Source organism: Heloderma suspectum, chromosome 5, assembly GCF_057233095.1.
Source record: "Heloderma suspectum isolate Gila_16-S chromosome 5, 16-S_ref, whole genome shotgun sequence".
NCBI classification, from domain to species: domain Eukaryota; kingdom Metazoa; phylum Chordata; class Lepidosauria; order Squamata; family Helodermatidae; genus Heloderma; species Heloderma suspectum.
In genome coordinates, this window is record NC_139462.1 from 87,162,169 (window position 1) to 87,180,969 (window position 18,801).

The 18,801-nt window shown below is 40.7% G+C and overlaps 1 protein-coding gene across 1 annotated transcript in view; it reads right to left on the reverse strand.

Moving 5' to 3' along the window:
* SORBS2 (sorbin and SH3 domain containing 2) overlaps positions 1-18,801 on the reverse strand; it is a 399,410-nt gene that overhangs the window by 88,020 nt on the left and 292,589 nt on the right. Inside the window, exons 8-10 of the mRNA XM_084856622.1 lie at positions 16,233-16,357; positions 14,624-15,214; positions 2,492-2,980 (exon numbers count right to left, since the gene is read on the reverse strand). Coding sequence (XP_084712748.1) covers positions 2,492-2,980; positions 14,624-15,214; positions 16,233-16,357 — 1,205 coding nt within the window. The remainder of the gene's footprint in view (positions 1-2,491; positions 2,981-14,623; positions 15,215-16,232; positions 16,358-18,801) is intronic.

The window sequence follows — 18,801 nt, forward strand, 5'->3', positions numbered from 1 at the left end:
TATTTTAGGCAAGCTTTGATTTATTAAAACCGCACAGCTGCAGCATTTCAATCACTTAACGTACTGCTGTTGTGTAAAATCCTAGCAAATCACGAGCACTGAAAACCTCTTTTACAGTGCAGTACTAGACATGTCTACTCAGAAGTAGGACCCACTAACTTCAGTGGAATGTATACCCAGATATGTGTGTACTGGAGCCTTAGAAACCAATGGGAAGAGTTGAAGAAACATCACTTTGTGGGATGCACTAACTTGTTCTCCCTACACTTGTAATTGTCTAAAGGAACTGGACTTGTAACCTTAAGCATAGTAAGGAGGATGAATGGCATGTATGAAGCCACTCAAACTTTCCAATCCTAAACACATGTACTTGGAAGCAACTCCCAATGAGTTCAAACATTCTGGTTCATATATTTAGGATTCCATGCTACAGTTGCTAGGTAAATTCTAAAACATTCTGGGAATAAATACCATCTTATCTTACAATCTTAGGTTAAAATTATTTTTCCTTCAGAAAAGTCTTTTAGCATTAACAAACTTATGTTTTTGTAATATAGTGACCTAAATATAATGACCTAATCAATACTGGGCCTATTCCAGCTTGTTTTGACCATGTAGCTGATACCTATAAACTACAGAGGGCACCTCATTTGAGATGAGGATGGACCGATCCTATAACCAGTTGCCTGTTTATGTAGTTATCAGATACATTTGTTCCCAGACTTCTGGCTTATACATAAGGACATATGTATTTATTCTTAGTCACTTCCCTTGATTTTTTTAAAGAAGAAACATCCCTGAAAAAAAGATACATTTGTAGGAAGTGAATGTAAGATTATTCATACTTTTATTCCTGCAAGACGAAAGTGCTTAAAAGGGGAAATGTTAGTTGGAGAAAAAAATAAAAAGCTAAATTGGAAGCAACTTCATGCAGTCAAGTGATCACTGCTAGTGGAAAACAAAGCTGTGTTAAGTGCTGTACTCATCAAATATATTAAAATCCATTGTTGAGGCACACTCTGCATCACAGTGGTCCCTCAGTAGTTTCTGACAGGTTTGCAGCCTGCCTTAACATTCTACCTGAGCATTTTCTGTAGGTACATTTATCTAAGTAGCTCTGCTTATATCCCATACACCACTTCCCTCTGCCACAGTGAGACTGAGGAATTAGTACAAGATTCATTCAAGGTTTAAATTTGAGCCTGGGTTTTCCAGATCAAAGCCCCAGAAACTCTTGTGATCCCTGGAGCTTGGCCCTGGAACAGTGATGAATGAGAGAGAAACTCTAAGTGTGTGCAAAGTGCATTTCCTTCACTATTATGAGCAGCTTTGAATGGAACAAGCATACACAAGCATGTGCGACTTGTACTTCCTATCCTTCCACACCATCACTCCAACTAAAGTACAACTTTTGCAACTCTCCCACTAAGAGATACATACATTCCTGATAGAAGAGCAGTGTATGCATTTCCTGGGTAGGAAAGACCCAAATGTTGCATTTGGAATAGGGATGGGAGGATCGCCTTGCTCCCATTTCTGCTTGTGATCTGTTTTTCTTTTCATTTGAATGGGAAATGTATACATTTCAGTATTTCAGTATGAGCATTTCACTCTCACTCTTTAGACTAAAGTGTGAATGTGTATTTTTTGAAAAATGCATTTTTTTAAAAGAAGTGTACATTTTTTGAATGCGAATGCAAGTTCAGGAATATGCAAACTTTTCCTGAAAAAATGCACTCACATCCACGTTCGCATCCAGAGGTGTAAATGGGGCAAATTCAAGTAAAAACAAATCAAAATGAAATTCTTATACATCCTGAATTTGGAATGAGGGATTCATATGAAGAAAAAGGGAGCATGAATCACTTGTGTTTCTTGTTCACTCCACTATATCCAAAGCTACCTGCCTCCTAACTGATGGAGTAGGGGAGCAGGCCTTCTAGGTTGGAGGTTACTTAAAATAGGCAGTGTGTGTGTGTGTATACATACACACACACACGTATCAACAAAAGATTTATATCTCATTTTTAATTATGAATGTACAAGGTACAAAGGAATAATTATTAGAAACAACAAATTTAAAAAAGCAGAACAGCAGACAAAATAATTTTCAGCTAAGTTTTTAAAAAGCCAAGGTGTGTGAGTGTGTGTGTGTACTTTACCTGGTGCCAGAAAGACATAAGAGTTTGTATGAGGTAGGCCTACCAGCAGAAGGTATTGAAAAACCTACTTTATATGTAGAAAGGGATTAGACAAGGGAACTACCATCCTATCTTCCACAGGGTAGATTACCCCTCCAGAATATTGGAATTATCTACCACCAAATTTATTTTCTGTTACACGTAGGTTGTTTACAAATGTCATTATTAAGAAATATCACCAATTACCAGCATGCTCATTAATTAAATGAGGTGACAGACAAAGATTAGTTATTTTCCACTTTGGCAGCCTGGTTGAACAAAATGGAGGAGGAAAACAGAAGGATAATTACATGAGAGCTGGCAGCAGTGGAGGTTAAGGTGGTGCCATCTGACACAGCAGACATCTGGCTCAAGGTTGGGGAAGGTGTTTCAGAACGGTCAGTAGTATCATAGTTACAGCTCTGTAGCTCATCTAGAATGGCAGTGGAAGACTCGCTCACCGGGCGAGAGGAGTACTCACTCATGGCTGAGTCTGTCATGACAGAGGCTGTTTCAGTCCTGTGGATAGTACTGTCAGGAGCTAGGAAAGGGTATGTATATGAAAACCGTGAAAGGGCCAGGGTTCTATAAAAGTGTGAAGGCCGAAAATCATCACGTGTTGGCAAAATAAATGACGTTACGTGGGTGCCACTGTCGGGTGAGAGGGAGGGTCTGTTAATCGACACCATGGAAGGAAGAGGTGAAGGAGGAGGCAGTGGCGAAGCTTCGGCTGAAGTTTGTCTGTGTGTCTGTGAAGCATTTACCTCCATCACATTGGCAGTTACTTTCTGGTTTCCAAGCTGAGTTTTGAGAAACAAACAAACAAAAATAAGAAAACACATTACTAAATTTAATTTTGGAAAAGTCTTGTCCTTACCCTTTTGTTGTGTGCTAGAGTCATATATAAAGTAAAAACACACACCGTGTGTTTTTAGCAATCTTAGGAAGTACAGTCAAGTAGATTAGGAATAAACAAACTTGTCATTACAAAAGAAAACAAAGTAAGTGAATTTATCAAGTATTAATGGAAGCAACGCCAGAAACTACAGTGTGCTGGAATAAACACTCATGTCAGTTTTCAAGTCTTGTTTGAGGTTTTGTCCAAATCAAATTTCATTATGTTGTATCTATCTATAATGAATATTAAATATTTTTTAAGACCACATAATTGCTTCTGTCTTTTTTGTTTTGTTTTTGTGTGTGCAAAAGATAAACTTAATTCTCAAAAAGCTCCCATATATATGTTTCCAATGAAGTGAGCATGTCTTGAGGACTAGGCAAATTCTTTATCATCCCTGTGTTACTTGTATGGAGTGAGGGGGGGTGGGGTCTATGAAATTAAGAGGAAGCAGAGCTGTGCTCCTGGCCCCACCCTAATCTCATGAGCATCCCTGTCCCTCAACAACCATCTATTGTATGTAGATGTCTGAACATGAGGTATCTACATACATATATATGCACATAGGCTTCTCCTCTTCCAATGTACATGCCTAGTGTGTGGACGTGGGGGGCAGGGACGTTTGCATCATTGGGGACAGGGCAGGCAGCATGTCCCCACTTCCCCTTAATCTGATGAAACCCCCTTTCACACAAATTATGTGTGAAGGGCACTATACTTGTGACTTGTTTGGATGAAGTGGAAATGAGACAGTATGGGATCAACATAACAGAGTCAATTTTTTTGTGAGCTGAAAACAGTGGATTGTACAGCTTTTGAGTGTAGGAACTTGTCCCATTGTTAAAACACAGATCTTCCTGATCAATCTCAACTTCCAGCATCAGAGGCTCCAATCCTAATTTCAAGGCCATAATCCTAAAAACACATATGTAGGAGTAAATCCCACAGAACTCAGTAAGACTTGGTTTAAATCTTGGGGGTTGGACTCAACGGTCTTATAGGCCCCTTCCAACTCTACTATTCTATGATTCTAAATGTGCATAGGATCGGTTTGCATGTCATGTAACATATACAAAGGAAAACAGTTTTTGTAAGAGTAAGGAAACCTGACCATTAGTAGTGGCTCTAGTGAGCCCTCCCTCTTTTCAAATGTAAGTTTTTTTGCTATTGTTTAGGAAGATGGGGCAAATTGGCAGGGGAGAGGGGCAGGTTTTACCCCTCTGGTTTTCAAAAATACACTTTGCAGTCACTCTGCCAATCAAAGGGAGTTTGTCCTCCTCTAATTAGCATAGAATCCTGGGGGTACTATGGATATCTGCCTCATCGTACCACATATGTGACATTTGAGTATCTGTTTTCTACAGGTATGTTATGTAGCGTTAGGACAGTGGAGAAAATCTTGGAAGCCAGTACTGGAAGCTAAGTGTGGAATGAAGAGCCTTCCTAATGGTTATATCCAGAGAACTACAACTAGCACTTGCATGTTTTAAAATAAATAATAACAACAGTAAAAATAACAATACAGAGATGGTACGGATAAGCCAAGGTCTGTTATACACTTAATTGAATCAGATAATAAAACCTGAGCTTTTTGTACTAATTTCTCCTTCCTAAATTAAATTTTTATTAAAATTATACAACAGTCCTGGCTGATGTGGTCTGTGCAGTAATTTCCTGCTGTCTGCCACCAGCAAACAAGCTTTTAGTCATTACTGACGTATTATGAGCCTTACATTGGCAGGAAACCTCTCGATTTTGACATTAGTGGTTCCACACCCAGAGACTGAGGAGCTTGCTTAAACTGCTTCAAGAAATACAAGACATTTATCACAACACTTCATATAAAAGACCAACAATCCCTGTACACAGTGGCTCGTATACTGGAATTTGTCAAATTACAACCAACTTTAATCCAGATATCTTAGAGGCTATAGCTGGTTCCTTGAATTACAGTAAGCAAAACAAAAGGCAAAACACTAGTCTTCTAGAAATGTTTTCAACACAGCAGATTTTCCTGAGCTACTGAGATGCTCTTTTAATTTACTATCTGAAAATATCTTTTTAAGCTCTTTCAGCACTCTTGACATACATGCCAAACTGTATTGCTTTCATGGATCTGATCCTAAAAATCTTGGATCCAAACCTCAGACTGATTAGTCCTTTTTAATGGGGAGTACAAAACACGTTTGATCTTCTGGGTGTGTACATGAGTTAAGCAAGTAACAAGAAATCACTACTTCAAGTTTGTGATCAGTGGCTTTGTGAAGTATGCTGATATTTGTGTGTGTCTGTGTGTATCCAACACAGCACCCACCAAGTGTGTCGCACTACAACTCCCATAATTTCCCAGCATGCTGGCTGGGTGGGAGATGTAGTTTAACACATCTGCAGAGCAGCAGGTTAGGAAAGGTTGGTGTCTGTCCGCCCAGAATTCTAGCTCTTTTTTTAAAGAGAAAGGTGACTAAGAAATTCAAATGATGATAATAATAACAACAACAATTTGAACACTTGCAGATAAAAATGGGGAGAGGCCATAATTCATGGGACAGCATATGCTTTGTATGCAGAAGGTCTCTGGTTCAGGGTTCAATCTTTGGTATGTCCTGGTAGGGCTGAGAAAAGTCCTATCTGAAAACCTGGAGAGCCGCTGTCAGTCAGTGTTGTGAACTGCCCAGAGAGCTTCACCTTATTGGGCAGTATAGAAATGTAATAAATAATTACTAGGCTAGATGAACCAATGGTCTGACTTGGTATAAGGCAGCCTTCTATTTTCTAAATCTATTTCAAAATCCCCCATCATCAGTGAAACAAGCATGAACAATCCATATTTTCAAAAGGTAGAAAATTGGCACTTCGCTGAATGACTAAAGGTGGGAATTTATTTTTATTTATGATTGACTGAAGTTTGAATAATGTTACCCAAAAATTATTGTTGCTGCTGGGAAATGATACACTGAGCGTGGTTGCCAGTGGGAATTGAAACCACTATGCGAAGTGGTCACTTAGTGAAAAAATGCAAGACAAATGTTATGATGTGATCTCCATTGCTAATTAAAAGGTAGGTAGCATAATTAGATCCAACCTAGTCACTAGAGGTGTGATTGAAGAAGGCAGGGTAGAAAACATTGAGAAAGCTATTTTGAATGTTTCCCCAATAATACTTGAATGACATTCCTAGGGAGTTAATAAAGTGTTTCTAGCAAATTATCATAAGCATAACTGAATCAAAATGTAACTGTCAAATCAGATTTACAAAATCCATAATGGTATCCACAGTGAACCTGATCCAAAGCCACATATCTATGAAGGAAAATTCACCCTCATGTTTAGAAACTGTCTACTGCATATGAAGAGTTGGGGCGGGGGTTGCTTGTAGAAGACAACAGTCCATGTGCATGTTGAATTCTGAGTGTGAGCCACTGGACTGAGAGCAAAGGGTGTCCTTTCACCCAACAAAATTAGAAACATATTAAAATGTAAGCATGTAAACTAGGAGTTAATAAAACTATATTGCAGATCAAAATTTGAACCAATTTAATCTGGAGTCACTCTATCAATATTAATGGGTCTACAATAAATGCAAAATTTCAGCCACAGTAACTTACTAAATTAATTCTGGAATAAGTTTCATTTTGAACAAAAAGTGATATTCTCATGGATGAGCCAACCACTGTCAAAAACATGCACAATTAAAAAACAAAGTGGTATGGGCACTGATAATACTGCACAGTGGAGAGTTATAATGCAAACTATACATTGTTTCCTTTGTCTGACCGTTCACGTTATGTGCAAAGAATAATAATTTTACACCACAGTCCTACACATCTCTACTCAGAAGTAAGTCCCACTGAGTTCAATGGGACCTATTTCCTGGTATGTGTGTACAGAATTATAGCCTTAAACTTACTTCTTTGTGGACTACCACATTTTCTAATGGTATTGCTACTCTGGGAAGTCCGTCTGAAAGGCTTGTGAATTAAAATTCAACTCAGTTCCTGTACAGTAGTGCCTAGGACATCTCAGTGAAACAGAGCAAATGCAGAGCTAGCAATGTATCCCCTTTTCTTCTGAAACCAGGTTCAATATAGCTCCACTTGAATGCAGAAGAAGTGGAATTTTAATTCAACTTTTTCACTGCTGGTTATGAAAAAGGAACCCTTTCCTCTGTTACTTTTGCCATCAGTTTGCAGAATATCTGAAAATGTTCCCAGTACACTGGTGGCATAATTTTAGAATCGCTTTGCTAACAATTGACTAGTTATAGTAGGCTATGTACAAATCAAGTAACCATCTCCTATTGATTAATATGAGATGTTACTGTTTATGCCATTTGTTGTTCCCTTCCATGCTGCATTCTCACTTTTTAAAAAGTACTAACTCCACCACAATGTTGTGAAAATTCCTTCTGAATGCCCCATTACATGGTGAGATCCGATACCCTAGAGCACTTAGCATGGTCATTTTCTAGGATATAGTGAATCAGAACAAATATGGGGAATATTTATAAGAAATTATCACCATGTGAGAAGACAAGATAAAAGTCGCTTTACACTGATTTTCCCATGTAAAAAAAGATAATATCCTCATGAGATGTTATCTATGTTTTGAAATAGAAGCAAAAGTCAAAAACTAAAATCAGTACATGACTCTTGTATTTTTGGACTGTAGCTTTGGATCATCTGCACAAATCTCTGTACAGAGATTCAGTGAGAGATATTTACAAGATCCACCTGGTTCGTACGATCAAACAAGGCTTGTTTAAATCAGCGGTGCATGCTGGGCTCCATTAGCCTAATTATCCACCTGGGTGCACCTTGTTGTGTCATCTGAACCTGGGTAGCATGGCTGGTTTGAGGGGGAAACAATCCTCAATTAAACCATGGCCTGTTGTTGGGTTATATGAAGGTTGTTTCTCCCTCAAACAAGCCATGTTACCTGGGTTCAGATGACACAACAAGCCATGCCCCGGCAGGTAATTAGGCTAATGGCACCTGGCAGGTGCCAGCATATGCCACTGATTTAAACAAGCCACTGTGGCTTATTTAAGTCTGGACTGCTTGTTTGATTGTGCGAACTGGTCCATTGTCTAGGCTTGTATGAGCAATAGTAATATGTAGAAACAGGTGCATTATACATGTTGCAGACAAGTCTCAAATTTAATATAAAGTTCATAAATGGGTGCAAGATAGATAATGACACCACATCGCTGGCCTTGCTTCAAAAGAACAAGATACAATTAGGAATCTAAGATGAAAAAGTGAACTGATTTCTGTTAATTAACACATAGGATAAGACAACACACAAAATTCAGGTTTTAGCACACACACAAACACACACAAATGGGTAAAAATACCTCATATAAAGAGCCATGCTCAACATTTTAAAATTTGGTTGTTCAAAGGTAGGTGTGAAAGCTTTTGTTCAAATTATGGAACTAGTCTGGCTAAATGGAGACCTGCATTCATTTTCGTCCCCAGTTGTGACTGCGAAGAGCAGTACCAACAACTGCATGAAAGGGTGCTTTGTTTTTGAAGTGAAAAATCCCTTTCAGTTTTCTGCTCTACCTTAAATTTTCTTCTGGGCATATAGGACAGCCACAGTTCAACAACTGGTGACAGGGTATGTCTCATAAGGCTTTGTAATTTCGGGTCAGGTCCTTCATTTGTTGTAATGGAAGTTAAAATGACTCTTCATCCACTGCATGACACCTGTTCTGCAACACGTCACAGATCTGAGAGGCATTCCCTTTATGTCACCCACATAAAATTAATTCAAGTAATGTTTGTACATACATAATGTCATCACTTTAGCCATATTCAGGTGTTCTGTTATGGTTTAGGTGAACATATGAGCTTGGAGCAGGTCTGAGTCAAGTAGCCCCTCCTCCTGGCATCGACATGAACAGCGTAAATGTCTGCAGGGATGCCCTCCCCCCTCCATGTAGAGATGTACACTCGAAGACCTCTATGCAAGCTGGAACTCCAATAGTGCAGGGTTCTGTCTTGCATGGAGTCCTCCACATGTACTCACAGAAGCTGCAAACATTCCTGCAGATGCCAGGGGGTGAGGCTACACCTATACATGCAAGTGCACTGCATCACCACACACTCAGAGATATGGTTTCCCCTCAACATGTAAACACACCTAATATCCTTGTAGATAGATGCACTTGGACAATGACAACCAAGCTATCATATGCATATTCACCAGCAACCTTCATGCTGTTTGCACACTTCTTAGTGCAGGGATAATTACACATTCTTATGAACAATTCCACAGAACCCCTTGTCTCTTATAAGCACATGCTCTCTCACCTTTGTCTGAGCACTCACCTAGAACCATAAACAAACTTGTCTTTAGGATTCAATATGTCGTCAAATTTCTCTCAAAATTGGAAGTTGGGAATAACATTTGTTTCTCCTTTTTACTATAATATATGGCATGCCTTATATTTGCCTTTTTCCTATGAAGAAAACTAATTCTTCATAGGGGCAACTAATTTAATGCTTTGTTTTCACTCTATTAACACCTTGAACTTTCTTCAGATCTAGCTGGCTAAGGGTGTCTAATCTTGTTACTGAACGAAATCCACAGACAATCCAGTTTAATGCAGATCAGTGCACTACATACCAGAGACACAGGCTGACCCTTTTCCTACTAGAAAACCAAGCAGCTCATTATAAATCTAATGATTCTCAGTAATGGGATTCCCAAGCTACATTCCTCATATACAAAATCTGCTATTTTCCCTCAAACGTCACTTTATATCTACCAACTCCCACTGCAATAACTTTTATCCAAACGAGTTTGTTAAAATATGAAATAGTTTAGAAGATGCTACATCATCTATGGGAAGCCCAAGACTTTATTATGGCCAAAGCATTGAGTAGATGAACGATCTTGAGAAACTCATTTGATTTTTCTGATTTGAGGAAGGATCAATGATGCCCATGCCCTAGCACTATTAATGGTGCACCAGTAGAAACCAATGCTTGTGCAATGTCAATAGCATGATGGGTTTCCCCACTATTGATGTTGCACAAGTGCTGGTTTCTGCTAGGGCAGGCATGGAGAACATGAGGTCCTCCAGATGTTGGTAGACTGCAACTCCCATCAGGCCTAGCCAGCAAAGCCAATGTTGAGGGCTGATAGGAGTCTATCAACAACTAGAGGGCCACATGTTCCCCATCTCTACTCTAGCGCAATGCCATTCCCATAGCATGCAATTCACCAGCAATTTCTCCTGTGCATCATTACACACATTTTCTCAGCTCCTTGGTAAAATGCTGAAAATCCCCACCAAAAAGGGGGAAAAGACCCCCCAAAAGACTGGTTAATATTACCCAGAAGTGGAGAAATACGTGTGAGTGGCTCATGCATCTTGTTTGAAGTGAGCCTGCAGTGAGATCCATGAGTTCACTGGGTCATCTGGGGTGATGAGCCTTGAAACCCATGCCACACCAGACAACAGAAGCAGGGAAGCAAAAGAGGGCACATGAGACACAGGTGCTTTCTTCTTTGCTTCCAGTAAAACTGGATCTTAGCTTATATTTTACCCAGAAGTTTCCAAAATAATTTTTTTTTTTTTTTTTACAAAACCTGGCAGCATCTTGAGGCTGCTAAAAGTAGCGCTTTATTGGAATGCAAATCTCTGGGGGATACAAGTAAAAATATGCCCACTTGCTTTTTCAGCCAACTGTCTGTCCTGCACAATGTGGCATTTTCGACTCATTCTAGTCTCTCAGAGCAGTGGCAGAATGATGAAAAAGGCCTGGCTCAGCTTGCTGTCCAAACTCATCACCTCTTGCCCATTTAAAAGTCCCTTTGCAGATTGGCACATATGCCTTGGTTGCCTCCATCATCCTAATCACTTTGGCCGAGATCCAAATTGCCCTATAGGATCTTTTTTTGCCTTTTCTTCTTTTTTGAACAATAGATCCCCATGCCATGTTACAGACTACTTTTGAAACTGAATTCAGCTTCCAAGATGGTTTGCCATGTTGTGGCAGGGCTACTGTTCTAGAAATGCCAGTTTAATCCTTCCTCAGGCACACGGAACTCATTAAACCGAACTTTGGATCCTGGCTTTTATGGGCAGTATCCAAAGCTGCTCTTGCACCAGCGGAATAACTGCTAGAGTAACAGAGCTAGCACTTAGAACAGTCGGAAACTAGCCAAAACTTAGGATTTTCAGAATGGAGCAAGTCAGTGGGGCTCACAGAAGGGAGCTCTACTGACTTGCCCTGTTCTGGAAATGTGAGTTCCAGCTAGTTTCTAGGGTTGGTCTAGGAAGCAGTCGCTTCTGCTAGAATCTGGGTGGGGAACCTCAGTCTTGGGGGCTAAATCTGTCCCTCCTGGGGTCTCAATCTGGCCCTCTGGGGTTCCCCAGAAGGCCACACCAACTTCCTTCACCTGGCCCCTCTCCTTCCCCCCAATCACTGCTAATTTGGTGATTTCCTGGCTTTTATGCAGTTTTTCCCCATTCTAAAAGGTTGAAATGCCTCTCCTAAACTACAATATGCTATTTTTTTTGCATTTTTACCCTACTCCTTTTCCCTTTGTATCCCCTTTGCCTTTGGCCCCACCCACCACTGGAATGCAGCCCCCAAGAGCTTCTCCAAAATTAAATATGGCCCATGGGCTGAAAGAGGTTCCACACCCCTGTGCTAGCACAACCCAATGAGTGCTGGCAGAAGGCCAGCTTTGGATATTGCCCTGTATTTTGATTCTGTGGATTTGGGGCAATAATAACATGACCTTCCTCCAAAAGGCCAGCTTCCATCTTGAATAAAAACAACAGAAATACTAATAGTAATATAGCTGTCAAGACTTGTTTAGCTTCCCTGTAGTTTCTTCTGTATAATGATGTATTATAATTCTTATACTATTAGACCTCATAACAACCGTGTGAGATAAATTTATTGGCCCATAAACATTAACTACCCTGCTATCCATATAATCTCAATTTAGCAGTGGCATCTTTGGAATCACTAGGCCAGCCAGGAAGCAAGATGTCAGGAATGAATCTGAGCATGTGGAGATGTCTGGCAGCTCAGATTCAGAATGGGAACAGCCGGAACAGGAGGAGGCACCCTCCCTAGTGAGCTCATATATGGCAAGACTTTCCTCCCAAGACCTTGACACACAGATGGCCCAGCCTGGACACCCCGCCCCTTTTCCTCCACCATGGGAACCCAGGTTTCGGAGGAGAGTGAGGTGTGTGATTTGAGCGATGCTAGGGTTTGTCGCAGAGTGAAGCGGGAAAAGTTAGAGGCAGGGCTCAGATGGTCCACCAGGTTGGCCACATAGGAGGGAGCCACCCTAAGGGAGGGGCATCCCTGCGAAGCTAGTCTGGCTGAGAAGTTTTTGCCCAGACTGCTGGCAACTTCTCTAACTTCCCCTTAATCTCCTCTATTGATATTCATAGAGGTGTGGATTAGCTGGTTCATTGCAGTCTGAGAGTTTCCTAGAATCGCATTTGTAAAGAAGCTAAAAGTCCCTTTTAAGTGCTTTTAGACTGGGACTTTTTAAGGGCTTTTAGACTAGACTTGTAAAACAAGTCCCTTGTAAAACAAGTCCCTTGTCCCTTGGGAATCTCGTTCATCCTTTCAACTTGTAAAACAAGTCTCTTTTAAGGGCTTTTAGACTGTGACTTTAAAAAAAAGTGTCCCCTTTTTACCCCCTTTCTCTAATACCATACTGCTGTTTGTACTTTGTACAATACTTTGTATGACAAAAGGTGCTATAATAATAACAATAATAATAATAATAATAATAATACTTATACAAGACAACAGAATGGCTGGACTTGTAAAACAATCCTGCTTTTAGTCAGGCATATCTCACAGTCTGGCATTTTCTCACTGATGTACAAAGGCACCTATCTAGGAGCTTGTTCAGTCCTGTGGTTTGCTTCTAAGCAGCATGGTCACCAGAGCAGCCTCAGGCAAAATGTGAACATATCTACTGAAGATGTCATTGACACCCAATTCCTAGCCATTCAAAGTCTGTAAAGGTATAATCCTATGCATGTTTAGAGAGAGAAAAGTCCTACAACTCCCAGCATGTTTCCCATGGCTGGATAGGGAATGCTGGGAGATGTAGGAATCTTTTTCTGTCTAAACTTGCATAGGATTGAACCCTAAATGAATTAACCTTCACAAATTCTACAAAGACCTAGGCACTAGTGCAGCATGTTGAGTTGGATTTTGATGTTTGCAGGGTAGAAGCTGAGTTGATGGAACCCCAGAGCAGTTCTGATTCTGAGGAAGAACAGCAATCCGTGGGAGAGGAGCTCGCTCATCTCTCACAGGCACAGCAGCTGGCAGAGATTCCTCCTGCCATCATTCCTGGGATAGATAGTGACCCTGGCAGCGAGAGAGTGCTGGAGGGGGGCTTGCTGGACGCTTGACACCAATGCAGGGAGCGACGACAGATGGGGGGCGCGGAAAGGAGGCATAGTGCTCATTTGGCGTGCAAGCAACGGTCGCGTCCCGAGGACCCAAGGGAAAGAGGATCTCTCCCTAGCCCATAAGTTCAGGGTCTTCTTGTGATTCTCCTTCAAACGGGGACCAACTGCCTAACCTGGAGCATAGGCTACTCTGCTATCTTTCCCCAGTGCTGTTCCTTGCTTAGTCGCTGGTGATTAGCATCTGAAGGAGTCATTAAGTTGTAAAAGGATTAAAGCCTTGAAAAGAATCCTTTTGTCTGTGTCTTGAGTTGGCTATTGGAGTATACTGTAAGAGGCAGCTAGGGCCCATCCTGACAGATGTGATGAAGTGCACTGTGTACACCTACATTTTGTGCCTGTGATGTAACAAAAGGGGTACTTGAGCATCTCCTCTGTAGTAGTGCAGAGACAGATCACAGACTTCTTCATCGGTGCATTGCAAAATGGAAGTGCAATGTTTGGAATCTGAACAGGCCCATGTGTCTGTGCAAACTACTTCTGTGTGCATACGTGTATGGGAGGGAAAGCACTGATTGATTTCCCTGTTCAGCAGTGGCCCCTTGTAATTAATGGAAAGCCACAGTGGAGTCCAAAGGTCCCCTGACGGCTAGAGTGTCAGTGGAAAGGGCTCCCCTTTTGGAGTGACATTTAGGGTGCGTAGAGCTGTGGTAGGAAGGGGGTCACTGGAAAGTTCCCATGGATGGATGGAAGCCCATACATGGCCCTTTGGATCCTGGACATTTCCTTTAAAAGGCACAGTACCTCCAAGTAGTGTCATCCAGAAGGTGCATCACTTGATATCTAGCAGAGTACGTTCCCCACAGGACATAATTTTGCATTATCTAGGATTCAATGCTCTCTTGATATGTGTCTAAATGTCACTCTTTTCTCCCCTTTCTCCATGCACTAAGGTGGGCCTGAAACATATTTCAAAGCCAATAAAAATAAATAGTGCAACACTATTTTCAATATGGTGACAGGTAGTTTTACCCAGGAATTGGAGCCACTAGTCAGAGCCAGGTGAGTATAATAAAGAGAAAAAGGTTAGGTGACACAGGAAAGATCTAAAATGAAAAAGAGAAAAATGTAATATACCACACTGCATTCTGTAGACATTGGTTGCATATTGTTTGGAGGCATCTTGGAAGTGTCTGGAGAAAGCCTGAGTGGATGTTGTTGGCTTTCAGGTGCTGCTTTATTACCAGGGATGGGAGCTATCTGAATGGAGAGAGATGCTTTGTGTATCTCAGGCACAGGGTTACAGGCAGGTGAGGCAGGCCTCCGTGGAGTTGCTGATGCTTCAACAGGCACAGGCTGTTGCTGTGCACGACAAGGAACACTACTGGATGCATTTCGTGCCCGAGTTAATTTCAGGGCTGAAACTCTACGCTTTTGAGACTGTGGTTTGTGACCTTGACGAACAGTAGTTCTAATGCCAGCTATTGTTTTCGTGCTAGAAACCAAGGCCAGAGGCTTAGTAATTTTGTGTGTGTAAGACACACTAGTGTTAGATGTTTTAGAATACACTGTCCTCCGAAGAAACTCCTTGTTAGTACAGTAGTCAGCATCAGGAGACAATTTCTTAGTTTGTTTGGTTGTTATGGACCAGGAGTCACTTTCACTCTTCTTGTGATTAGTTATGCCAGATCTAAAAAAACTTTCTTTCCTAGGAGGTAGTGGGGGTGCCTTATTTGCCAAAAGCATCCACGCAACGAAATAATATTACAGAGAAAGAGAGAAAGCAAAACATTAGCAGGAAAGTAAACTGAGTTAAGACATGTCATTTAAACAGACGTACTGATAAGAATCCAACCAAAGTAATACAGGATTTTGAATCAGGCCTCAACGAACATCAACATTCTTGATGGCAATATTTTATTTTGATATTTGGAAAGCCAGCATGCATCTATAGACAGTGCAATTCTACACATCTCTATTCAGACGTAAGCACCGCTGAGTTCAATGGGACTTCCTCCCAAGTGTGTATAGGATTGCACCCTCAGAAACCAGTGGTCAGTGCTGACCTATTAATATGAAGCATTTCCCCCTTTGGATTAATATTACAGATTAGCAGAACTATAATGTTCAAATTGTAGAGAAAGAACTATTTTGACCATGTACAAGACAGGTAATTGCAACCAACAGACTGTTCTGATGGGAATGAATGTATATCCCTTTAATGCTTCTGATTTAAAGTAACAGAAATAGTAGGGGAAAAGAAGTATACCAAATAAGCTGAAGAATGGTTTAATGTTTTCAAATTAAGTCAAACTCCATAATTTTTGGTAGCATGATGCAATTGTGTTGTAGTTCTGTTAAGCAGAGTACCTCTAACAAAATGTTATACAAATTGTAACCTATTTTTTTCAATAAATAATTCTTTTAAATGTGTAGCATTAAAAACAGGGCAATTGCATCAGGCACATATTTTAAACCTGATGAACATTTCATAGCTGTGTGCTTTACTCCTTGAAAGAAATTAATGTGTGAGAGAACCAGCAGCTATGTATTTAAACCAGTTTAACATTTGTATGGATAGCCCAAACAGAGATCATACCACAGACTGAAACAAGGAATATTAGGGAGGCATCCGGAAAGCAACCATCTGAAGGAAATTGTCCCTACCTATTTTGTGAAATCACACTATTGAACTTTAGAACTTCACATAAACTCAAAGTGTGAGTGTACATATCTGCCATTTTACCTGAGTTGGTGATTTCTTTTCTTGTAGATTTGGCCGGACACTTCGAAAGCCTTTTGCTGCAAGAGAGGAGCTGCTAGTGTCTCCATTCAGTGTCTCTCTACTCCCATTGTTAAAAGATCTCCAAGCTTTTATATGAAAAGAAATCCAAGCAAATATATTTCTGATAAGGAGTTGTTGTGATTATGTAACAAGTGAAATGAGGGTGTGTATGTGGTTGTTTTTTCTTTTACAGTGATCTGAATCTGCTAATATAGATGCAGGCGCCAATGTGAAAAATGGAAGGGATAAAATATATATGAGTCAGCAAGAAAGGGCAGATTCATTGACACTATTGGCTATAGCAGACTAAGTGAAACAAGCGGGCCCACTTTATTGGCTTGGTAGGGACCAAACTGTTATTTGGATCCTCCTCTCCTAGAACTGTCTCCTTCAGTGGTCATTCCACCTGGTCATTAAACATTTCTGAAACTTTATGAAGTGCTTGAATTTGCTTACCCCTCCCCCCCCCCTAATCCTTTTCCATCATGTCTATTAGACTGTAAACCTGCAGGCAGGTATTGCATTGTCTTTTTTTTTTTTTTAATCTTTGTACACTGCCTAGAAAAACATTAGGGATAATAATAAATAATAGTAAGTGGCTCAGGAAACCCATAGAAGCATTGCTGGCCAGGATTTCATGAGGGACTAGCCACTTTCTATGAAACAGTAAGCTTGTAATTATTTATCTCCGTAATAATCTCAAAGGCTGCAATCCTATACCCATTTACATGTGGGTAAGCTCCCTTGAACTCAATGGGACTTGCTCCTGAGTAGACATGTACAGGATTGCACCATAAATGTAGTATAATGGCTACAGTGTTGACCTTGGCGATGGGAAATCCAGGTTCCAATTACTCCTGAATCATGATGCTTCGCTAGCTGGCATTGAACAAGTCATTACTTCTCAGCCAAGCCTGCTTCCCAGAGTAGATGTATGACTAAAATGAGAAAAATCCCATGCATGGCTTTGACTCTTGAGAAGAAAGGCAAGATATAAATGCCATACATAATACTAAAAATTACTCAAATCAGAATAATGAGTTGCATCCAATGGTGCAGTTTCACCAGTGGAAGGGAACTGCTGGAAGAATGGGTTTTCCCTTCCAATCTGCAGTCCGCCCTGCACACCCCAAATCTGCACTAGAGCATTGAGGAACCCTCCAGAGCAGATGTGGACTACACAGGAGGCTATAGGGAATAGAGAGGATGGGAAGCCCTGCTGTGCGCACAAGGACTTTGGATCGCACAAGGGTTGGGTCCAGCCCAGTATTCTCAAATACTGAGATACCCAAATACTCAGACACACTCAAATCTTGCAGCCTTTGTTCATATGTCATGTTAGAGGGCCAGATTCAAGGTTATATTATTGACATATAAGGCCTCAAACAACTTGGGACCAGGCTCCCTGAGGGAGTGGCTTCTGCCATATCAACCTGCCCATTCACTGAGATCTACTGATCAGGGCCTCCTGGTTGTCCCGTTTGCCTGCACAGGAACATCCGATGGCTGGCAACCCGCTTTTGGAATTCTCTCCCCCCTGCAGTGTGGCAGGTGCCATTCTTGCTAATATTTCTGCGCTTGTTGAAAACATATCTGTTTATCCACGCATTTTGCAATTTCACTACCTAGCCTAGTAGATTTGTTGTTTGTTCATTGTTATCTTTGGATTTTATTTTAATGGTTGTTTTAATGAATTTTGTACACCGCCCTGTGATTTAATAATGAAGGGCAGTATATAGCTATTTATAATAAACCAACCAACCAACCAATACATGTTGCTTATTTTTCATGTTTGGGCTGATTTTTACGAGCACCTGCCCATATGCAATCACTTCAGGGGCGTACACCAGTCTCATGGCCTGACTGAAATTGCACAGAGGCTCCATTTGTATAAACCACCTAGTTGTTATGAGCACGTCACAGAGCTTCCAGCAAAAAAAGAAAAGAAAAAACAAAAGAAAAGAAAAGGCAGCCCCATGACTTGTTTTTCCCCTGAATTATACTCAAATCTCTATGGATTCCTTGTGTTCACAAGCACCTAACAGCCAATGAAGTGCTGTGAGGTGAGGGAAACTCATGTCACATGGTGACTATTCCTAAATGTTGTGGGGGAGAGAGGAGGAAAAGACATGCTGCTGATGATTTTGGTGGCCTTTATGTGCCTTTGTGATGTCTCATTCCATCCTTGGGGAACTGATTCAAGTTGGAGCAAAGTAGATTTAGTTTATGTAAGATTCACACAAGCATTTGACAGCTTTTATTTTTATACTGCAATCTTGTCTGTATTTTTTGCACGTAAGAATGAAGTGTGTCCCCAATTCTGGAAAATTTTGAAAAACATGTGCCTTGGCTATAAGATATTTGGAAAACACAGTGGCTTAGAGGGAAAGAATGAGAAATCTAAAATGTATATGCACAGCTTCATTTAAACAGCAAGGATTATTCATAACTGTAAAAACAATTAAGGATGCAATCCTATGCATGTTTAGACTGGAAAAAAATTGTACAACTCCCATTATTCCCCAGCCCG